The sequence below is a fragment of the Molothrus aeneus genome, chromosome 2 (assembly GCF_037042795.1).
Source record: "Molothrus aeneus isolate 106 chromosome 2, BPBGC_Maene_1.0, whole genome shotgun sequence".
Taxonomy (NCBI): Eukaryota; Metazoa; Chordata; class Aves; order Passeriformes; family Icteridae; genus Molothrus; species Molothrus aeneus.
Genome location: NC_089647.1, coordinates 82,310,794 through 82,336,255, shown reverse-complemented (window position 1 = coordinate 82,336,255; position 25,462 = coordinate 82,310,794). Strand labels below are relative to the sequence as shown.

The 25,462-nt window shown below is 39.7% G+C and overlaps 1 protein-coding gene across 1 annotated transcript in view; it reads right to left on the bottom strand.

Annotated features, from left to right (window-relative positions):
* The window catches only part of DHRSX (dehydrogenase/reductase X-linked), a 162,515-nt gene that overhangs the window by 7,489 nt on the left and 129,564 nt on the right, over positions 1-25,462 (bottom strand). The window contains exon 6 of the mRNA XM_066545172.1: positions 22,336-22,543. Coding sequence (XP_066401269.1) covers positions 22,336-22,543 — 208 coding nt within the window. The remainder of the gene's footprint in view (positions 1-22,335; positions 22,544-25,462) is intronic.

The window sequence follows — 25,462 nt, the reverse complement described above, 5'->3', positions numbered from 1 at the left end:
CAGGCACGTGCCCAGATCCAAATGCCTCATTTCCCATGAATCTTTTGATGGAGTTGGCAGTGGAAGGTTTTAATTGGTTTTGTGTCAGAGATATGCCTTCTCATAAATCTGTTTTGTTGAAAAATGGCCAAATAGCTCTACTCTGAAGCCAGGGGATGAGTCTTGTTGCAGATTCAGAACATGAGCAAAGTTTCACTGCCATGACTCTGAACCCTCTTCTTCTACAGCAGCTACTTCAGGCTAAGCAGGTGTGCTGCTTTGGGCTGGGAGAGAGTTAATGTTCTTCACAGTGGCTGGTATAGGACTGTGCTTTGGATTTGTGCTGAACAGAGAGTTGATAATACAGAGATATTTCTGTTATTGCTGAGCAGGGCTTACAAAGAGCCAAGGCCTTTTATGCTTTTTATTGCCATGCTGGCAAGGAACTTGGGGGTGTGTGGCTGGGAGGAGTCACAGGTGGGACAGGTGATCCCAAGTGACCATAGAGGTATTCCAAACAATATGACATCATGTTCAGGATAAAAAGTGGGGGGAAATGATGGGGGGATAGTTGGAGTGATAGCATTTATCTTCCCAAGTCACCATGACATGTGATGGGGCTCTGCTTTCCTGGAGATGGCCATGGGAAACAGAATCAGTTCCTTGTTTTCCTTTGCCTATGTGCACAGTTTTTGTTTTCCCTTTTAAATTGTCTTTATCTCAACCCACAAGTTATTAAGGGGTCTCTTACCCCTTCTATTCTCTCCTCAATCCCACTGGTTAGGATGAGTGAGCTGCTGGATGGGGCTTGGTTGCTGGCTGGTGTTAAATCACAACAACAGGGCATCATGGGTCATGTCAAATAGCATGAGATACTTGTGTTCTCAGGCAGCTGAGTGAAGATCCTCTTGGCTGGCCAGCTTTCTGGGCTACACTGAAGAAATCTCCATCAATTTCAAGGGGCAGCTCCAACAGTGAACTCACTTGTAGGTATTATAAATAATAATAAATATTATAAATAAAATATATATAAAATAATAAAATTATATTTGTATCTTAATTTCAAACTGAATGTCTCTCAGGTTAGAAATGCAATATAATGTTGGTTATGTGATCAGGATTGTTTCTGGATTCATAATTTGCATTTTCTAAGATATTGAATAGAGCACTAAATGAACAATGTTCACTTTTAAGCAATTTTGAATAGAAACAAGAAGCCAACTTTACATGACTGAATTTGAGCAGGGACTTGAAACTTTGGGTCAAAGTCATTAATCATGACTGAGTCCTTTATTCATTTTGTCAAGTGCATTGAGGAATATTACTTGCCTGCAGGCTGATCCCTAAGCTTGCTCTGCAGCAGACAGCAATGTCTTCAAAGTCAGACCTGAGATATCACTGCAGCCACTGAAATCACTTCACACTTGTTACCTCAGCTCAGTAGCAGTATGCAAAATTTGACAGATAGGAGCCTGCTGCCCCAGACATTGCATAAACATCCAACCAGAGACATTCACTTGCTGGAACATCCAGTCTCTAGGCAATAAGGCAGGCAATAATAGGTAGGGAGAGATGAAAAAGTATGTGTACTTCACAAAATACTGAAGCCTCTTCTGTGAGAATAACACTCTGCCTGGTTAATGAGCTCTCTGGAAAACAGGTGATGTCCTGCAGCTACCTACTGCTAAGGATGCCTGAGTTAAATCACTGAGAATTGTCCTGGATCCTCACATAATCTGGAATTTTCTGCAGCACTTCCATTCAGAGACCCACAAGGTATTTATTGAATCAAATGTGCAGGTTAGAGGAGATGAGGAAAGAATGAGTCTCTGAAATCCTAATCCTGATGTCTCGTGCACTAGGCTGTAACTCCTGTGTTTGTACAGGAAAATAAATCATTTATTTATTTACTTCCAGCTTAAATTTTCAATGCCTTATCTTACACAAGTACATAGGCCAGCCTTAGATTCTTGAATTCTTTTAAAGGAGATAGATCTTGGCAAACAAAACAACACAGCAAAGCATACAAAGAAATATTTGTGTCTGAAGTGGTAGCTACCTTTTTAGCAGCCCCAGAGAATAGGAGACACAACAAGGCTCAAGGTACTGAAGATGATGCTCCTGAGTGAATTTACCTCTGAACAATTTATCACTGTCTGCTCATGCAAAGTAAAATATCTTTGCTGGCTTTTGGTGAAAACATAAGACTTCAGGAATAATATATATGGTAACTTCTGGCTTGTAGCCCCCTACCATCACCTCTACTTGTTTACTTACTGTTTAATATTTGACAAGTCACATATCTTTTTTTCCCTTGTTAGGAAATGGAAACTGAAACATCTCCCACTTCACAACTTTCTCATAACGACTGTTATTTATTTTTAAATTATTATAAAAACAGGATGGGCATGGAACTCCTAAATATTTAAAAGAAAACCACAATATAGAAAGCCTTTAAGAACTATGATGAGATCAAAAAGCAAAAGACTGTACAGAACACAGACAAAATGAAATAACCCAAAATTACATAAGCCAGCAGCTATTTCACAGCCTCTTCTGTTTTAAATTGCTCCAACCCCCATTTTGCACCCCAAACAGCAGCAGGACTATTTCCAGCTGTGGTCTCAGCCAGGTGGAGGAGGGCTGGGAGAGGGTGGCTGCCAGCCTCAGTTTTCTACCTTTCCCACTGGAAGCACCTCCTGAAAGCAGACAATGGAGATGTGAAAGTGCAAATCCTTTCCTGGATCACCAGGTAAGCTCAGCAGAGAACACTCCCTCCCTGGGACTCAGGCAGGCCATATGCCTGCACTGCCAAAGATGAGGACCAGAACTAGTGAGGTGCACAAACTAACTCAAAATGACTACAGGGTGCTACATCTACGCATTAATAGCAAGCAAGATGAAAATGTGTCTGGGAAGATGGGAGAGATGAAAGCAAAAGTACACTTTCCTCCAAATGTATTAGCTGTACATTGCAGTGGCATGCTAGCTGGGCTGTAATGTGTCCTGCTGATGGCTCTGCTCCACACAAAGCTCCTGCATGGAAAAAGACCTTCACCTTGTACTGCTTGTCCTCACCTTGGGTCTCAGCCTTTGTCTCTTTGTCCCTGAGCTGCCGGGGGAAAAAAGGAGTTTAAAGCAAGTCACCAAACACCATTGTTGCAGTTCAATTCCAGCTGGCAATTAAACCACTTACTCCCCTCCCATCCCCCAGTGGGGTGGGGAAGAGAGTCAGGAAAAGATAAATCTATGATTGCTCACTACAAACTGACTGAAGCCCCCTGAGCAGCAATCCATGGCTCCTGGCCAACTCTCCTCAATTTAAACACTGAGCCTGATGCTCTCTGCTATGGAATATCTCTTAGGCCAGGCTGGGTCAGCTGTCCTGGCCATGCTACCTCACAGCTTCTTGTGCATCTTCTCACTGGCAGAGCACAGCAAACTGAGAAGGCCTTGGCTTAGGGTAAGCACACTTAGGGACAGCTACAACATCAGTGTGTTATGAACCTTATTCTCATACTGAATCCAAAACTGTACCAGCTGCTAAGAAGAAAATTAATTCTATCTCAACCCAAACCAGAACAACCATTTAGCAATGTCCATGTCCCAGCTGGTCTGAGTTTCTGGTTTTTGTAGAGTTATTGTGCTTAAATTATAGTTTCACAGTATTCCCCAGACTGAGAAGAGAAAGTCCAAACTGGAAGACAGATAAAAGTGGTGGTGAGGGAAGGAATCTTATTCTGGAAATTTGTTTCACATAATTCCCGTTGCTGGCAATTTCATCCTTTAATCTTGAATGATAAACCAAAAATATATAAACAAGAGGGTTAATTTACATCTGTCCCTAGTAACATAGCAAAAGATGGAAAACAAGAAGACCAGACTTATATTCTATAGTTATTTTAGTGGAAGACTAGAATTAGGTGGAACTCCTAGAGTGGCTCAGATTTTCTAAACATACATTTTTAAAAGATAGTTCAAATAAGTAATTTCAGATTTTACATCTTCAATTTTGCCCAATAAGCTCAGGGCTTTTCTATTTAAGCAATAAAACCCTTGAAAAATTACAGTTCTCTTCATTATAATTAAACTCTCTTTTATCAGGAAGCAGTTTGTAAAAATAAATAATTTAAAACAAAATGTAATCTTGTAACCAGAACTACCACTTCCCATTTTTCATCACAATGTTATCAGATTGCTAAAGCCGTGAAATGATGGATAGATTCAGAAACCATACCATTATGGAGCTGTCTATATAGCTTATCCTTTGTTACCCAAGAGAAGTTCTAAGTTTAGAAGCAAAGGCAACATTCAATTGCAAATTGACATATCTGAATGCTTATTAACCCAACAGAATCAACTTGTTTTTAACAAAACAACTAAAAATGCAAATGTAAAGGATGACTGAATCTGATTATTCAAATCAAGTTTTTGTTGTGTAGACAGAAAGTGAATTTAAGCTCTGTAACTTAAATCCTTTTGTTTAAGTCAATCAACCCCAGGGCTCCTTACTATCTGCAAAGGAATCTATTGATGGCTTTAATTCAGAAGAGACCCAAAGAACATGTATAATTTTAGACAGGCAAAGAGTGCCATTGATTTCAATGAGATTAGTCTCTATGTCAGGCAAGATTTGAGGCATCATATTTTTAACTGTAGAGCTCATTAGACAGAGAGAAAACATGCAGACCCTCAGCCACACAAATGATTCCCAAGGTTTGGAACTGAAGCAAAAAACTTTCATCTTGAAAACAATTACTCAAGAGTTTAAGCTCATCACCTTTAATCAGCTAAATGGTCTGAAAGAAAGGCAGGCTGGTACTCATAATGCAGAGGGGACTATAAGCCTATGGAGAGGTGGTACAGCTATTCATTTGTAGAGGCTCTGAAGGAAAAAAATAGTGTCAGTTCTTGCCAGTGGAACAGATAAAGGAAAGCATGAAATGGCATGTACTTGTTACATGTAATTGTTAACTACTGGTAAGTAGGAAAATCCAGATCTACTATACACTGAAGGTGTCAAGTTTAATTCCTAGGCTTATTTCTAAAGGTTTTTTCTAAATCTTCATTAAGGTAGCAGATGGAGTAAAAAAAAAAATTGTGTCTCCATTGCAAAAGTCAGGATTAAATTTGGTCACAGATGTGGTCATTGCCATGTTCTTGTTTCCTTTTCCAGATGACAGAAGTCACAGCAGAGGTGTCATATGGCTGCACAGGTGAGGTGGCATGCCCCATTCCTGTGTGAATGACTACACTGATTGTCCCAGCTTTTGTTGGAGAAAGAATTGGTTCAAATTCCAAAAATGAGATCTGTAATGAATGATCAAATCTCGTTAACTGAAACAGAATAATGAAGAACTGGAAAGGAGAAAACCATTTAATCCCTTTCACACCAAACATATTTCCGCAATAAGCTATTAAAAAAAGAAGAAGAAAAAAACCTAACAAAAAAGGGGTTGTGAGGCATGAATGTTAAAAATCCCAACAATATTTCTGAAAGTTTTCTTATTCCTTTTATGTTGTCTTCAGGTAGGTCCTGAAGACGAATTTCTGAGAGTTTCTGGCTGGGGTTTTGATACTGGAGTAATTCAGGGCTTACATAGCCATGGGCCAGAGGCTTGCTCTTGCAGAACTGTTGATACACAAAATAGCAAGAATTAACCTTTTCATTATGCTCCCCAGGAGAGCTCCTGTTGCACTGGAATTCATAGGGCTTTTTGACATAAAGTTTAGAGAAGATGTTTAGAATGGGAAACAAATACTGTGAGGTTTTGTGGCTTGATGAATACATTTTACTGATTCATCTGGTGCTGAAATAATTCACTTTATTTAGGAAGCTCAGTATTGAACTGTGCTCTTTGGTAGTGTCACTTTGCTACACACATCCTTTGGCCCTGATAGTTCAATCAATGAGCCCCCCTACCCCCGCTCACTCTCTCACTTGAGGTGATACTCTGCAAGCAGCAAAGCTCCCGATGAATAAACTTTTGCTTCCCAGGAAAAATTCCAGCTGAATTAATGCAGAACTGTGCTAAGGTTTAAGCAACTGCTTATAACTCATAAAAGCACAGGCTGAGGTCTGAGCAGAGCTCAAGCACCAGTGCTGGGTGCTATCCCAGCCCTCCCCTCTGCCTCTCCTGCCTGTACAGCCGCTTGTTTAAAATTCTGCTCTTCACCTGCAAGTCTGCACAGCTCTGCAGCCGCCTATTGTTATTTAACATGTACTTCACAGTGGAATTGAATTGTTCCAATCAAGATTAGGTTCTGTTTCTCTATGTGGTATGCAAAGCATGTCTGCAGACAAAACTTTTATCCATTTCTCCACCTGCCTTTTCATTGTGCCCCACAACAATCACACTGACAGTCCCCGTGCTTTTTCATTCCCCTTTCTTCATGAATTCCTAAATGCCTCTTGCCAGGCCTTCACTCCAAGCTCACTAACTGTGGCTGCTACATCAGTGTGCCACTTGCCCCACTTGCTCAGATCCCTTCCTGCAGCTCATATGCCATGTGGAGGAGGAAGGGGCACTAGGTAGGAGGGTTTCCTGGTGCAGCACCAACATTTGCCATCCTTACATCACCCATCCATGTCACTGAGCCCCTTCAGAAACCAAAAAGGGGTAAAAAGCAGACTTCAAAGCATGAGGTCCTGGGGTAGATGGTATTTACAATCTGTGGTGCAAACAAAGGAGCAAGCCCAAGCCTTACTGCACTAGAAAAAGGAGAGGAAAATAGTAGGTGAAACCTTGTCAATACATTGACTCAGCCAAATCTGACAATTCAGGAGAAATGGGTGGGTCCACAAGCAGGGCCAAAGCCCTAGAGCAGATCAGACAACAAGGCTCCTCTCTAAAGCAAGAGTGGTGTGACAGGATGTTACCCTGCTGGACGTGTGTGGATGCAGTTAAGGATCACGAGTGAGGCCACTGCCTGGCCACCAGCATCGGCCACAGTCCCTTGTGCTGCTTGGCCCTTGCCAGGGCATGGGACACTGCTGCAGCTGGGGGAAAAGCTGCAAAGCTCTCTTTCACTCTGCAAATCTGCTGAGCTGATGTGGCTATAAGGGTGCCACAGTCAAAAAGCAAGGATTTCCAAGCAGAGAAATTTTTATATAAAAATAATCTAAATGGCTGGGTTTTATCAATTGCATCAACTCCTTAGTGTCCAAAACATAACTGACCTTTGCTTTTAAATCTGCGGTCAATAAAAGATTGATTGATTGTGAACTGATTGTGAACTTTGCAAAGTCTGTAACACGGTTCAGGGAAAAATACGTTTAATTTCCCTAATAGCTGCTGACAGTCTGTGAAACAAATAGTTTTAATTATTTTCTCCTTGGTGAATTTCAGCTCTCATCATTTAATCAAAAAGTAGCACATTACCAACAATTGAGATTAAATGGAAAGACATACAGTAGGGAAAATAGGAAATTACATTAGCACTAACCAGTGGCAAATATGTCCTTCTTATTGCACTCTTGTCCTGATACAGCAGAACATTTGCAATGCCCTGATAAAAAAAAAGCCCTTAAAAACCCAAATCAGCCCTTTAGACTTTTCCCATTTATCCTGAGACTTAGGACTACTGAAAATCCTGATGTGGTCTCTACAATAAGAAAAAAGGTACATTTTAAAGACTCATTTCACTTGTTGATGAACAATGTACAGATCTTACACATTGGTGTAAAGTAAATGTTACTCATTTTTTTACTGGCACCACTGATGCATGAAAATAACTACAGAGCTAATCAATAGGTAATGACTGTATTTCACAAGTAATGCTCTGTTCAGAGGAAAAAAATTACTGCAATTCACAAACAATTATTGACACCATGAAGCACATGAATCAATGCCCACTAGAGATCTGCACGTTATTTAAAATTTCTTCAGCAATATTTGTCTTTGTTCCTTAGTCCCAGTGTAATTTTTCCTGCCTGTTATACTGTGAATATATTAAAGGTTAGTGTGAATATATTGATGACAACTAGAATAAAATGTAAAAGCTAGACTCCTGATGGATAAATCCAACTATTAGCAGTGGCGTGACTGTTACCAGAGCACTGTAGCCATGGGATTCCATGCACAGCTCTTTCTTGCAGAAGACATTTTTTGTCACAGAATGATCAAGACCTCAACTCTTAAAGGTCCAGTATAACTCTCCTGGAATTCAATCTTTTTTAAGTCTTCCCTGTTGATTTTTCTCCCTGCAATGGTTTACTGCTGAGGGCAAGTGGAAGGACATGAGGTGGCCAGAGCTGGAGATAATGTGTCTCAGGCTTATTGAAGTGTCCCAAGGAGAAGATTTATCACTGGCTCTCACAGGGAACCAATGAATTCCTATTGGCCTAATTCTCTAATTATAGCCATTTGCCTTGTTTTTATTGTTATCTCTGTGTAGAGCAAGGGAAAATCACGAAACAGTCCAAAGTACAAATCTGAATTCTCATTTGTTAGCACAGGGGAGAGAACAACACATCTGTTCTTCACTTGCATAATCAAATATCCGAGATGTACAGGGCAGTGAAGAAGATGATTACCACTGGCTTTCACATTTTTCTTTTTGATTCACATGTGGCTTGAGACATGGCTGGTTTACAGCCTGATATGATACATCTTTACTTGAGGTTTTACCTGCAAATGAATTCTGCTTAGCCCAGAACAAACATCTGGTCCCTGCTTAGGAAATGAATTGAAACAGCATCATGCCTGCCATCAGAGCAGCTACTCAAACATCTGACAACAGTTACCAGCAGCACCTGATAGGAGGGACAGATTTTCAAAAGAACAAATGCCCAGCTGTGACTAGAAGCATATCTGGGTGTTTGCTACAGTTCTGCATAAGAAAACAGCAATCATTTTTAATTACTAACATAATAAAATGAGGAAAAGCACTTTGGCTCTTGAAAAATCAGGGAGATTCCTCTCCTAGTCTAAATTAATATTAAGAAGAATTTACAAATATTTTCAGATGACCACGGCAGAAAAAAAGCACTCAAAACAACAAACATAACCAAAAAGAGAAATCCAGAGAGAAAATAGTGCTAAGTACACATCTTTACATAACATATTTCTCTAAGGGAAAATAGATTCCTGAGCCAAGTCTGTTCTTTAACTCCTTCTCTGAAAATATAAACTCATTTCCAAAGAGCTCAACCAGGGTATTTTTTTCCTTTTATTTAAGCAAGTATGAGAAATCATAAAATAAGATTGAAAATTGTCTCAGCATATACCTCATTTGCAAGTAGTAGACAGCTGCTCAATCTCGTAAAGCTTACTTTTGTGTTGAAAAGGAAATAAAATCTAGACAGTACTGGGGTTGGAGCTAACTGCTGCTACATTCAATAAGTGCAAATATAACTATATCAAAACTAGAAATGATGAAGTAGGCTCAATGAAATGGAGATGAGAGCATAGCCCAGAATATATTCACATAATTTAAAAATAAACATTAAATATGTATTTATGGGGTGATGAGCAGGAAAGGAGCTGCTCTTCCAAAGCTCTGAGCATACAGCCCTGCTGGCTCCTGGTTTTCCAGTTTAATTTAGAGAAAAGGTTACAATCATCAATCTCATTCCACGAGTTGTCAGAAGAGCCAGCCCCACGTATTTCATCATTAAGAAGCCCCACTGAAGAGGTGTTTTAAGCATTTGCAATGGAGGCTAACTGAGCACTTCCCAGCTGCTCTGTAGCTCTGCCCTTTATTCTAATCCAAAGGTATATTAAGTGGAGGACAATTGCAGATGTTCTCATCCATAACCTACAATGACAATAACAAACAGCTGATCTTCCAGTCTCCCAAAATATTCAGCACTTTGCATTTTGTTAGAGTTATTACCTATCGTCCCTAAAAATTCTTCAATAATATTCTTCTACCTATCGTCCCTAAAAATTCTTCAATAATATTTTTCACTCTTAACCTTACTTATCTGTAAGTAAGGTTAAGAGTGAAGAATACTATTGAAAACTACTTAGTAATATCTGTTTAACTTGTAAACCTACAGTGGGTTACATTTTTGGTTAGTATATGATTAAAAAGGAAATTAAATTTTATTAACATAATTTTGTATATTAAAAAGTTCTATACTTGAAAGTAAGTAATATTTTAATATGAAAATTATCTAATATCCACAAATTTAAGCAAAGGGACTCCAAAACATGAGAGGTACTCAGTCTCCTGAACTTTAGGTACATCTATTTTTCTGTGATAAAGGCACTAAGAAACTGTATCAATACTTGCAAAATTCAGTTAATAAATACCTATTGTCATCCAAAGTTTTACAGAAATAATAGCTGATATTGAAAACATTTAATAACATGAAATAAAATTATATGCACTTGCTTAACAAAACTACCTTCCACCTACCACACATAAAATAAAGAATTTTTTATTCAAGAAAGATACTTACATAAAGAAATGCCTGGTAGTACAAATGACCCAGGGATGTGGTGTTTACCACAGAAACTATGGAGTGCTTAATCCTTGAAGTGGAAAAACCACATGCATCTCAGTGACATGATTCATTGACAGATATTTCCATCATAAATATAACAGAAACCCTCCAGGCCGCTGACAGCAATGAAAGGTGAATGAGAGATTACTGAAATACAGCTAAATTGCAGGTATCTTGAGACCTATGTTTCAGTTCACCACACCATTTATTTCTTGACAGTTCAAATTTTCTGGATAATCCAAAGGATTTATTTTGAAATCTAGACAGTAATTTATATCAGGGGGCAAACTTTTACTCAGTCTTTTGGAGCACTGACACATTTTAGCTCTCACAACAGATCCATGACCAGTAGTCTGCAGCAAGTCTATTGCTCTGATTTGAAAGACCCACTCAAGAAAGATCAAGCACTCAGTTTTGACCTCCCTATAATATCACATCATGGTTTAAATTAAAGGGGACACAAAATCAGAAAACAAATTTTGAAAAAGGATTTCTTTTTTTTTATTATTTTTAAAACTTGTAGTTTGGCTATGTCAGTTATCTCTACAGCTCCATTTGCAATTTATCTTGGCTACTTTATTTTTTTAAGAGCAGGCACAGATATTTTGACCAGGACAATCAAAGGTCTCATTTTCACTGAAGGCTCTTCAGGCTGATCCATAGCTGTCATCTTCCCTTTTTCTTCTCTAACCAAAAGCAAGGACTAGACTGTTGGACAGTTCAACACAGCTCATGAGCAAACTGGAAGAACTACTGTCAAGAAAGGCAAGGGTGGAGGTGAGTGCAAGAAATGGCACATATTCACCAAAGGTTTTCCTAAAGATGAATTTGCTAGGTACTCAATAAGTTCAAAATCAAAATGGACATTTCTTGGAAAATCTTCACTTTTATACTCTTATACTTTATTCATTTTTTCTTCTCAGCATGGGAGCAAACCAGGTAAACTTGGGGCAAAAAAACCCCAGGATTCTAAATACAAAAAGCATTCAGAAGCAACAATCCAGCTTGGGACATCTCTGATCTAATTTTGCAGATAACCTAACAGCTGATCTTCTTCTCCAAAACCTATTTATACTCCATCATAAAAACAACACTCTTCTTATAGTTGCCACACTGTGGAAGCCATTCCCAGAGTATCATTCCAAAGATCAGAAACAAGTTTCTTCTTTTTCCTTATTTCTTTCTCAGTTTCTCAAAGTAAATACATATCCAGTCACTTCACTTTCATTCATTCTTGTTTTGAGTAAATTGATTCCCTAGAAGCATTCTTACTCCTGTTTGATTAGAGACTATTACTAGATATCATGATGTAAATTGACAATACAAAGAAGGAAAAAAAATTTCCAAGAGCTTCAACAGAGTCAAACCAAAACCAGCTCACCAAAGGTGTGTTGTCTTTATGGTAAGAGTGACAGCCCTGGTGCCAACCTTGAGCAGGATGGTACCTGCTCACATCTATAAAGCCTAATGACTGCAAATTCTTTCTTTCCAACCAGGGGAGCGTGTGACAGATTGTACATTAAGTGTACAAGAGCTGCTTCTGAGCACTGGAGGTACTTTATAATTCCCTTGGCTCCTCTGCATAAACCACTGTGTAGTGACCTGGAGATGACAAATCCAGGTAACTGAGTACAAACACATTTCATATTTTATCACTTTTTCAAAAAGCTGGAAATAATGACACCAGCAATCTGCCTTTAACCTAGAACTATAACAAATGGGTCAAAGCTCTCATGGGAGAAGTTGTACAGCCAAGATATTAGGTTTTAGATATATTTTGCAGTGAAAATAGTGCTTGAGGCTTTCCTTACAATAGGGAGAAAAAACCCCACTATAATGAAAACTGAGAATTAAGTGTATATAAAATAATATCAACGGGGTAATTAAAAAAAAACCAAAAAACAAACAAAAAACAATTGCAAAATGCCCTGCTTCTTTTCTTCCAGATCTTCTTGAATGGATTTCAAGCAACGTCAGCTGAACATAGTAATATAAACATTTGAAGTACTTACTACCTCTGGAGATTTGCAGGCCCTCTAAAGAGATTAGGGTTCAGTGTATCTGTGCCAGCCTTAATCCACTTCTTGAGATAACAGGCATATAAAATAGGACACATGTGCCACAAATCTAAACCAGGCAAGAAAAATAAAAGGCCAGCCCCAGATCAAGGAGAACCTCTAAGGAGCAGGATCAGACATGTCTTACATGCTTTACAAAAGAACAGTACTCCACACAGAGGATATGAAATCAAATCAGATAATCCTTGGCAGAAGAATATGCAGTAAGATTCAGACTTGGATGCTTTTGTGTTCAGATCTTATTTACTTCTTTAGCAGGTTCTGATCAGCTACACTTGTATAAAGCCACTGATGATGCGCCACAAACTTCATGGTGATGGATGTCATAATTTCATGTGCAAAGGAAAATGGGGACCTAAGCTCTTGTTACTGGTTGTGATGCATGAGAGGTGTGATAACTGAACTCCTCTCTGAAAAAACTACCAGGCTACATTCACAGCTTGGGCAGTCATAAAAATAGCCTTTGTAACTGGACAACATACAGCCCTGACAGGAAAAAAAACAAGTCTACTGCTCCACAGTGTCCTTCCTACATAATTTTTAGAATCAAAAAATAGTTTGGGTTGGAAGGGATCTTAAAGATCACCTACTTCCAACACAACTTCCATGGGCCAGGACACCTTCCACTATTCCAAGCTGCTCAGAGCACCATTCAGCCTAGCCTTGGACACTTCCAGGAATGGGGCATCCACAGCCTCTCTGGGCAACCTGTTCCAGCACATCACCACCCTCACAGCAAACAATTTTTTTCAAACATCTGATCTAAATGTACTCTTTCAGCTTGAAGGCATTTCCCCTTGTCCTGTCACTATATGTCCTTGTAGACAAAAAAGCTCTCTGTCTGTCTTTCTTGTAAGCTCACCTCTGATACCGGAACACCAGAGTTAGGTCACCACAAAGATTTTTTTTTCCAGGCTGAGCTATCCTAATTGTCTTTGCCTTTCCTTGTAGGAGACATGCTCCATCCATTTAATCTTGCTGGTGTCCCTCCTCTGAACTTGCTCCAACAGCTCAATGCACTTCCTGTGCTGGGGAGCCCAGAGCTGGATGCAGCATTCCAGGTGGGAGGAACCCAAATATACTCACAGTCTGTATAAGCTTATTTTCAACTGAGCTCCAAAAGTTGAGCTGCAAAAACAACAAGACAGCTTTTCTCTTTCTACATTTTTAACCATCTTAGGATAGTATATGACAAGTTACAGACTGTAGAAGACTGAATTTTGCATCTTAAGCTTGGCAGGCAAGAATACTGAGTAAGTCTCTTCCTGAGACACAGCCAGCCTCAGCAAACTACTGCTGGCTGCAAGGATGTGACATGGCTGGGCTGGGACTCACAGTGCCCCTTGCAGCAAAGCCCTGGGAAAACAGGCCTGCCAGGCACACAGCACCAACTCTACCCCCTGCTATTAATTCAAAAGGTAACAGATATACTAAATTGAGTAAAATATTGTAATTAAGTTAAGCTTGTAAGTTGCTGATGGCTAGCTCCAAGACTTTGATGACCAACTAGGAGACATGGGGAGCAACTCAATTTTTCAGACCCTGCCTGAGCCTAGGACCAGCAGCAGCACCTCCTTCCTATTTCAGTGACAGAAAAGTAGGTCAGCACAATGGGCCAAATAAATACCACTATAAATCACATCTCTGATAAGCTCTCCAAGTTTGATCTTGTTTTATTGCACATTACTCTGGTTTCATCCAAATCCTCTTCTGCATATGTTCTGTATTTCCTGCAGAGTGCCTGGTCTGTGGCAATGTAACCTCTGTGGTTACTTCCCTTTTCCCCAGCACTGAGATGGCACCACACAGATGTAGTCAATTTGCCCTGAAGAGACTCACAGACACAATTTAAACAGAATGTTTAAATATGTAATAGTGTCCACAAACCATTAGCTCTTGAGAGATTGAATTAATGATACATTTGTGCCACATCTAGGATCAGGCTCCTTCTAGAAAAAATGGGGACTAGAGGCACTAAACCAAAGTCCCTTCTTGGGTTTCCCTATTAAAATCCACAAAATCCCAAGTATTTAGCTCAGAACATAATGAGAACAAAAATAACTTCTACATCACGTAGTACCTCAGTAGTCTTTCTACAATGCAACACAGACGTTTGTGGCTTGCAATCATAATCATTATAGTCATTACCAAAGCCAGAGCTACTCCTGTGACTTCTGAACTAAAAGTTTTCATAGCTTAAAAATTGGGTGGCAGATGATCCTATTTTATTTTAAAAAGTGTGTTTTCTGTTTGCAGTTCATCCTCAAAGAGGAGATGGTGCTTGCTTCCCATGGCTCTCCCTTGTTACAAACATTAGGCTATTATAAATCTCACAGGGAGTAGACCTAGCTGTTGTATTGCATTGCACGTAACTACCCATGTAAATGCATGGCGATATCTGTGTGATAAACTGTGGAGGCACACCATGAATTGTAAACACTTATGAGAAATGCATTTCATAAGTAACTGGGATTTCCTCACCCAGGGCTGCTGTAGTGAAGGCACACAATAGATTATAAACATATATGAGAAATACATTTCATAAGTAACTGGGATTTCCTCATCTCTAGCTGCCCACGAGCACATTTCCCACTTATATGGGAAATGGTCTAACAGCTGAGAGCTGCCATTTGCAAAACCAGATTGATAGCAGATTACTTGTGCCCCAGATCCAAGAACAAACCTTCACAGTTCCTATTCTCACCTGTTCATATCCTCACATCCAAAATCCTACCACCTTCAGTTCATTAAAAAAATAAACCTAGAAAATTAACATTGTGCACCTTTGGAAAGGATTCATCTTAACTAGCTTTATACAGCATAGACATCTACAGCTGAACTAGTCACCAGAGGACCCCTTGTCATTCACAGGGATAAACTGCCACTTGAAGGACTTAATTCAGCTGTCCAGCTGTAGATATTTATCTTAGGATAAGACAGGTCCTATAGTAGTGACCATGAGGAAACCACACCTCTGATGCTGGCATTTATATTGCAGAGATTTATGAACCAGGAGACCTGTCAGAGGTCACTTCCAGGCATAAATGCCATAGACCTCTAGAAAAGGGGATGTTTCTGCTTCTTGGTAGAACCTGACATTTTATGTCAACCTTTGAAAACTCAGAGAAACCACCAAAAATTGTATCTGTTTTGTTCATGGAAGAATTTCCTTACTTCACACTGAAAGGTTTTTCAGTCTCCTTCAATGACTAGTAACTTATAGACTGTCATATTCAGAGAGGGGGAAGGAGAGCCTGTATATCTCCAAAATCTCCTAAAATTATATTTCACTGTAGTGGATAGGGTCTTTAGGTAATGGGGCTCTCCAATACAATTTTTTTTTTTTTTTTTAGGGACACATAACTCACAAATAGCAAAGCAATGAGGAATTTAGATAGACCATATACATATATATGATTATGCAAATATATGAATATATATATATATATAAAATATACATGAATATGCACTCCCTACAACTTACTCTTCTGCATGTTTTTATTTTAATTCCAAATTGCTGCTCACTCATAAGCTAATTGGGAGGGTTTTCCAAGGGAAACCAGTGATCTTTCTCCTTAACTCTGTTTTCCAACACATTCACATGGAAGACAGAAACTGCCTGCAACTCCTGTTCCTACCCTTGCTGAATGGGTCATTTCATTGGGGCGGGATTGTTTCCTCTCTTTTGTTCTTTCTCTGAGACATATGCTGATGAGAAAGAGTAGTGGCTGCTCTGTATCCTGCTGCCAATGTGTTCAACTTTCCAAGTAGTGTTATACTCCATGACCAGAAGAAAACAGAATTTTAAGCACATAGTGATTGACTTAGTACTTCTCTGATGCATGAGGAAGAATTACAGTAGTGTGATGCTATAACCCATAATTTAAAAGATTGGTTAATGTTCCAGTGGAAATTTCAAGATTCTCTAATTTCCCAATCTTTCAGGTTCTTTTTTGAGACCTTTACTTTAGGGACATCAAGGAGGCTTTCTTTTAAACTGAGAGGAATGGGTCCAGAGGCCCTGATATGTGTTTGATCCACAGCAAAATTATCCTCCTTTTTTGTGTTTTTTCCATTTTCAACAAGTCTAACTGGGAATAGATTACCACACAAAGTTATTAATCAAATACTTAGGAAAGTACTGCAAGGAATAGATTGATGGATGGAAAACGTCTTTCCTAACTAACTCTGCGGTTTCTGAATATGAAACCAGTTACAGATTACAGGATGATAGGTTCTGATGTGCTAACAGTGGTTAGGCTCATATATTTTCACAATTTCTTAACTGTTTACTTATTCTCACCCCAGTAAAGCAATGGAGGGACTATTTTTCCCACTCTTTTGGATACAAATTTAAATGCTTTCACATAAATAATCTTCCTGGGCTGTCAGGTTAAATCAGCAATCCTCTGACACACCAGAGTTAAGGATAAACCCTCTCTTACACAGTAAGACACAGTGTCTGACATTTCAGTTGCTTACTGAAATGTCCAAAACAATTTCACACAGTGCAAGCATGGGTTTTCACATAATGCACAGTGTAGTTTTAACCTGTTTTCCTTTAGACCATTTCCTAGGCTAAAAAGGGTGAATCCTGTAGGCAATATTAGACATAGAGACAGTTTTCCTGTCCTGTGAACAATTTCAAAAGAGGGAAGACAATCTTCCCCTTTCACACTGTGAGAAGGGAAAAAAAAAAGAAAAAAGGGATGCTTATTTTAATTAAACAACTAAAACTGCAGGACAGGATGTGAGATGAATCTCTGTGCACACTACTTCATTTTTTGCTTGCTCCATGTCTATGTTTCAGCCTGTTCCAACTGGCAGCCTTCAAGAGGAAGCTTGGGTGTGGTTTGGGGATAAATCACAGCAGCAGCTGCTCCACATAAGTTATAAACAAGAACTTCAACATCCTTGACTCCCTGTGATGCAGTGTGACATAATCCCACCCATTTTGTGCTGTCCTCTACAGCAACTATACACTCCTTTGTGTGCCATACACTGAGGCAAGCAACACAAATCCTTCATTTTCCTGCCATCAAAACACCCTGTCACAACTCTAAACGTGTCCCTTCAAATAAATATTTTAACCACTTAGAGATTAGAAAACATGCAGAAAAACAGTGATATCTTGGGATGTAGGGGGGTCACAGGTTCAGGGGAGACCAGGGTCCAATGCTATTTATGTGTGCACTGAGGGCCAGCCTGCCTTAGAGGGTCTGATCTGACTTGGAGCAGGCACACAGGGCTCTGTGTTCAGAGGGCTCTGTGCTCAGCAGTTACAATAAATAAAGCAGCCAAGCTCCATCCACATACCCTATAACAGGCAGGACCTGGACACTTAACCAAGTCCAGGAGTTCACATACAAGAAAAAAACCCAAATCATCAGGATTTGGGAATTAAACAGTAGATTATTTACTAGCCTTCTCAGGCTGGTTTCCTCATCTTTCCCTCTAGAATCACTCTATGGCTGTACAAATAATAAAATACTTAATAGAAAAAAGATACCTATGGCTCTGAAAGCTTAAATCCCTGTACCAATGTGTAAAAATGGTATCTGCTGAAAGACCAGTGTTACTGGATTCAAGCAGACTGTTTTCTTCTCTATGTTTTTGACCAGAAAAACCTTTTGTAAAAATTAACTGCAAATTATACGTTTCTGCAAGTTTTCATTTTTGTGAGAAAGGCCCAGATTAGCTTTATGTGAGGACCACACACTCTCATGCACAGAAAATGTTGATGCTGATGAATTGCTGCTTTCAGCTGTGGGATTTAATTACTCTCATTCTCTTACAGCTGGTGTTATTGTGTGGTGATGTGTTTGTCTTCTGACACCTGGGGGGGCAGGATGAAATAAATTTACTATATTCACAGTGCCAAAGGGACAGTTTGAATAAGAAATGCTGCAATAAGACCTGCATGACTATGTCCTCTGGCATGAATGATGAATCCAGGTCCTTTAGATCTTGTTTTCTAGACTTGCTTACTGACTGGAAGCATTTTTTAAAAAATGTTATAGGAAAATTACACTAATGTTAAACCTATTTTGACAAGGTGAAGGAAAAGAATTAGTTTATATTGACTGATATCTATCTAGCCCGTGTTCCTGAAGCCTTTCCCTTCATTTTTACAGGCTGGCAGGGTCACTAGTCCTACTCGTTTTCAGTTTGTCAGTCAATAATCATTTATCTGGCACTATGTCTTTGGAAATGACAGCTGAGACAGGATCTGATGCAAAGCCTTCCTTCCACAATGCCTTCCTAAATAGCAATCTGAAAGGACCAAATACCCTATATCTGGTAATGACATGTTCACCAAGCTTGTCATAAACAAGGTTTTGGGGGATTTTACAACACTGCTATCTGTCAAATGTCTCTACTTTGATGCCATAATGAAGTCATACAAAGCAGAACAGTCCCTGTTATTGGACATTAATGAGAGTCAACTTTTTTGTTTTGCTCTAGGCATTTTAATTGTATCACAAGCAGAGACCATCTGGTTTAAGAATGAATATTCAGTATCTGCTGCAGATGCTGAAATACTTGGGAAGGAAATGGTACTTCCTGGTTTCCAGCCTGCACGGTATCCAATGCTGAAGCTGGTGTGTTGCACACATAGCTAAACTGCAGTTTGATGCTCAATGAATGACTTTTCAAGTTATTACTATCTCATTAATTAGTTAGTGTTTCTTAGTTTGGACTTTATCTCTTCAAAAAGAAGATGAATTTATGTTAAAAATTACTAAAGGATGACATGCTTCATTGCATCCTGCAGAAGACTGTTTCATATCATCAGGCTTTATTTACCAAAAAGTCATAGGGATAGAAATATATTTTTTTGAGTAATAAACATAATTTGTCTCTTGTGTGACAGGTGCAGTCCATGTTTATGAAAAATACAGAGAAAACATTTGAAAAGTGCAAATTTAGAGTACCACAGCAGACAATAACTTTTCTGAGAAGGAATTGAGCTGAGAAAGAATGAAAATGTTACTTCTAAAGGGCAGACACCAATTTCACAAACTTTATGACTGTCACCAGAACCTTTAGTTTGGTCTATCTTATTTCTACAGAAATGCCTCTCACTGCAACTTGTGGGGGCAAAAACACCAAACTGATTTGGCCAAGACTTTTCTGAGCCATATATAAAGTCTAGAAGATAATGCTTTGCAATTTTAAGAAAATCAAGCTGTTAATACTTTGAGTAACTTATGCATATGTATCATGACCTATTTACAAGACTGAAAGTCTATTCATTTAAGTACCTAAATATCTTGAGGTGGCTCCAAGGCGGATGTTGAGCCGACAGCCTTGTCTGCCACACTTTTGAGCTGCCTCAAACATGAGCAGCCCAGGGAAGGTGGGGGCCAGGCTGCAATCCCTAAGAGGTATTTGACTTGAACATGACTGGCACCAGTGCTGGCAGAAATGCATTGAAAAGTAGTGGGGGCTCTGCCAGTTTGTTTAGAATTAAATCAAACAAGATGTTGACTCTCTCCTGCGGGAGTGCAATGTGATGCATTTCCTCACCGAAGCTCTCTGGGCTGTGCTGGCTCTCAAGAGTGCCATGTTTCAGTGAGTGAAGCAATTTCCAGCCCACATTTAGAACCCACACTGGAATACTTCAGGGTGACAATAGTTAGTTAAGTCAATATGATTAAAGAGCTATCACCTCATTTTCACCGCATTACTTCCATAATCCTAGAAGGAAGATTCATATCAGTGCTCAGGAACAAAATTCCAGGGGAGAAAAAAAATCCATACTACCAACAATCAGCTAATATTACCAGACAACTGAATTTTTTTGTATTTTCTTTCTTACTTTTCTCAGGGGAAATTTACCCTAATGCACGAGACCAACACAAGACTCACACAGGCTTGAATGTTGAATACTACAGCCCTCAGTAGAGCACTATTAAAAATGCCAGGCAGAATTTCAATGTGAGCTTGCTGTGGAGCTAAACATCTCCTTGTGATGCCAATCAGGGCACTCCTCTGGGCTAAAGTGCTCCCAAACACACAGATGTATCCTAAGCAATAAGCAAAGAGTAGGAGTTGGAGCTGTAGCTCAGAGGTCTAAGGGAGGATGGGAAGAGAGAAAATAAGAATTTCCCTCTCCTCTGGCTTTTGGGAAAAACACATTGAGTGTTAGACAAAAATGTGAAAATCTCAACCTCAATAACTGAAGCATTCAGATATCCAGAGCTGAGGTTATTCTAACTCAGAAAGCAATTGATAAATTTGCTTTTCAGGCAGTAAGGGCATTGCTCTTCCATACAGATCAGTATGTCTGTCTGTCACCTATTTCAAGGCAGAATTTCTTTTGAGCAGTATCACATCCAAAGAAGAAAGAAATGATAGAACTGTCAGTGGCAGGGCTGTTAGAGTTGTAAGAATGGGAATCCCTCTTGTAATAAATCATTTTAAATGTCCAATAACATCCAATTCAGTGTCTAAACATCACCAGTATAATACAAAAGTGTCTCCTGGGCACATCAATAAAACTGGGAGGGACTGAGAACTGCAAAAAACAAGAGTCTTGAAACTCACTCTCAATGCAAGAATTTTGTCTCTCCAAAGGAAATTCTAAGCACAACCTAAAAATCTACATGAAACTTTTATATTAGGAGGGTGAAGTAAGTCCAATGAAAAAACACTGCCACTCAAGACTGATATTTAAAATGGCAATCACAAGAGGGAAAACAGGTTTAATGGACATGGTTTGGCAAAGCTGCAGTCTGCTTCTTTAAGAATGCACTACAGATTATGAGCATTCTTATTACAATTTTATTGCAATATTCAAGGTGCACTCAGAAGAATCTATTTTTTTTTAATATGGGTTTATTTGTTTGCATCTTATTTTAGTCACTCTTCCAGCCTCCAGTTCATTTATAAAATGAAAGCAACTGATATTTCCATATCAAAGTTTAAAATTAATTTGCGTTGTGGGACATGCTCCTTGATGTAAAATACTTCATTTTAATTAGGACATTTAATTTTCTCTAATGGAACCAGGTTCCATTTACTTAATCCAAAACTACTTTCTGAAAGAGCTATAAGCAGTACATTCTCTCAGCACAAGCCCTTCAAAGGCCTGTGTGCATGAGGAGATTTCACCTGCACAGCTAAAATGATTTCAGCTTAATCTGCTTCCACCCCTACAAAACATTGCCCATAACTGAGTCTGCCCCACTTCTGGATCACTTTTATTAAACAACTTTTTGTTTCCTAGAGCAGATCAGGACAGGATAATAAAAAATCAAGTACCATACATTACAAGTATGTGTTAGAATGAAAAATCTAATTAAAAATTGTCCCACCTCACTGATCACAAGTGTCTGGACCTCACATCCTGGAGCACAGCCACCTCCCACTGCCACTTTTGTACAACTTTCTTCTTCCCTTTGTCCTCCTCTCTGTAACATGTTGTGTACATGTAGACCATGCCAGATCCTGTCTGTTTCTCTTTAAGAGAATGAACAAGTAATTTCTGAGAAACACTTTGCATATTCTGGCTCCATGTTAGGGTGATGTCCTGCCCCCATGCACGCACAGAAGCACGTGGGTAGATCAGGGCAGAGATTACCAGTGCACAGGCAAGGACTGTGAAAGGCATTCCCTTTCCCTACTGTGGCAGCTTGCTCCCTCCATCTAAAATAAATGTTTGTTTGCTGGAAAGCCTGTCTTTATTGATTTTGTACATCTCATCAGCACAGAGAAATGCAATAAATCCCATACACTATTATAAACTCTGAAACACCTTCAGCTCCAGGCCAACTGCGGATTTCACAATGCAGGGACAAAATGATTTTAAAAATGGAATACCTTGAAAAATAGCCAGGCTGTCATCCATTTGACCACTTTCACAACCCAAAAGACATGCTTGTAGAGCTCAGTATTCACTACTCCAGGGTCTACTACATTAGCAGTCACATGGCTTCCATTTGCAGTCAGAAGATGCTGTAGTCGATAGGTAAATAACACGAGGGCAAGTTTGCTTTGGGCATAGGCTCCATGGGGTGAATACGAACATCTGTACACAGGAGAGAAACAGAGAGGGAGATGCATGTAAAAATAACCAGAAGGAGAACAGAATTGCACAAACATCAAATGTACCACATTTTGCAATATTCAGATATACACTGAGTCGTCAGAAGAAACAGCTTATCACTGTCAGGTGTGTTGTTTACTCAAGTCCTGGTGATTATTCCATCAGACACAAAGTCTTATTTATAGCAGGGAAAAATATTAAAATAAAATTACACAATACCTGCCAGAATCTCTCTGTCAAACTCTTTAAACCAGAAATGCTGAGGCATCAATCTCTAGGCTATCATCACCTGGAGGCCCTTAAACTTCTCTCCTCTCTTTCACTCTGCTCTTTCCAAACATACACACCCCATTCCCTGTTAAATCCATGACTGATGATACTACTTCTTCTTGCTATTATTATTTTTACTTCATCAGAACTTCTAGTTGAAGGCTCCTGTGTTGGGAGCAGTACAGATGAGTAAGGTACTCATTGCAGCTGCCCTGGTCACACACCAGATTGTGCAAAGCTAAGAGATGGATAAAAAGATAGAGCAAGGAGAGCAGCTGCAAGTGTAACCACAGTTTACAGCCTTTGAAGAAGAGATGGCTGCCAGGGTCCGTGCCAAAGAGGTATGACAAAGGCACACAAATTCCAGGAGTTACAGCAAAACATTACCAGTTGAGACTCCTGTGCACCTCTCTCATCTGGATGTCAAATGTGCCTTTCTTTCAAGTCAAGCTTTCTAGGAACTGCTCAGTTGAGTTTCATTGCATGCACGCAGCAGTACTTTTTTTTTTTTTAATAAGCCGGCTATTTTCAGGCAAATTAGCAGGTATGTCACTTAAAATGCTCTTCCTGACTGAGGCCTCAGCACCACTTCCATAAATTCCTATGCCATAACAATTCAGTCCTGTAATTACCTCAGTCTCTCATCTAACCTTTTTTGTGCTAAGCAGAACCAAAGGGAAATGGTGGCATTACAGACAGCTCAGAGGCAAAGCAGGCAGGAGCCTAAAGCAGCAGGCTCCTGGGAGCAGTGGAACCACTCCACCCCATGCACTTTGCCTCTGCTAAACCTGGGGAAGTGATGCTGCAGCTGCTCCCCATGTGGAATGAGGGGTTAGGGTCCATGCAGCAGCAGAACCTTAAACTGTTGGTGATAGAGAGGCACCCACCCAGGAACAGAACTCTCTTTCTTCGTTCCTTCCTTTCCCCTAGATATTGTCCTGTCTCTGTGGTGGCTGCAGCTACAGCTCCATCCTCTATACCTTCACCCTAAGTGCAAGAAATGTCCAGACTAGGGATGCCCTTACTCTGCAGGAAAGCCTGCCTGTGATTTCCCTGGCTGTTACTATGTGCAAGTTTTTTATTTTGAATGAATAGTAAACATATGAATTCATTTTGTTACCTCATTCTTGTTGAATATCTTATTTATAATATCCTGTGCACTTCATCACAGAAAGCCCTGGATGTTAAGAATCAGGCTGACACTCTACAGAGGTATAAGGCTACTGTAGCAATTTAACTGTCCATGTTACCTGCAAGGACTCGGAGACACCACAGTAAAAAATACAGCTTAGCCACAGGAAGTAAAAGACAACAACAGACAACAACACTGAACCTCCAGTGCATCTTTTTTTTTTTTCCTGTCTCTTTTTTGTACAAGCAAATCAGAAGTAGTCTACAAAACCATGATATGAATTGAGGACCAAAAAGGACAGCTGATCATAGGTGGGCCTTGCACCAACAGCCTCAGCTATACCGTGCTGGATAACATACCTCCATTATCATAAGGATATCACCTGCACCTTTGGGCAAAATGGGCTATTTAAAGAGTAAAGAACAATCACTGCATGAATATAAAAGTGACTTGGTATTAGTCAGGAAATTGCAGTTACATTTTAAATTCAGTAATATCCATGCTCTGATCTGAGATGCTCAAAATGTCACCTTATGCTTCATGCATATTCCAACCCCTTTAACTTGAAGGACCAGATCCTCAGCTGCTCCAAGCTTCTCCTGTGCACAGCCACGTGGGGCAGAGCTCACACTACCCATGGGAAGCAGCATTCATCCCGAGCCGCCTCCGGCAGCCAGCTGGCAGCTCCCCCTGGCACTGCTCCATCAGCGCAACCATTCCCCACTGAACACAAGCTGGGGCACGGGACGGGCTCCCGAGCTGAACCAGAGTCATCTTGTCTGGCAAGTGGCTCACAGGGAAGCAGAGCTGGGGACTACTCTGACTTGTTCTGCCTGGGTCTAGTCAGGCCTTCAGTAATCTTCAGATGCCAGGCAGGAGGATGCTGAAGGCTCTCCATGACTCCCAATTCCCATATTTTGTGTGAGCGCTGTTTTGACTTACCTTGTGGAAATGAAGCATGAACTACAAGGGCTGGATCCTCCAAAGACTTATATTTTGCATAGGTATGTATGTCAGAGAAACATGAGTGCTGAGAAGATATAAAAGCTACCCAATCAATGAGGAAGCCTTTTATATCACAGTGCAGAGATGCAAATGATCTGCAAGGCAGCCAGGAATCAGACTTCAATAAAATAATATAGATATGAAGACTATAAAATTAGATACACAGAGCAAAAACTTTTGGCAGAGGCCCTAAAATGATTAGCTTTTCCCTTCCTGATTTCTGTGTGTGTGTTTTTTGCTTTCCAGGAATCTGACATCAAAGGACTACATAAGACAGAGGAATAACACGACACAGAACTGATGAGGATTTCTGTTGAACAACTGTTTTTTGTCAGACCCCATTTTATTAGAATCACGTTGTTTAAATGCCACATTGAAAAAATAAATCAACACTGGTTATTTGACTTCATTACATCCAGTGTTGACTTCATGTATCAGAAAAATAGGCACCTGAACTTACACCACAATTCGGTCTCCTAAGTACACACATGTAG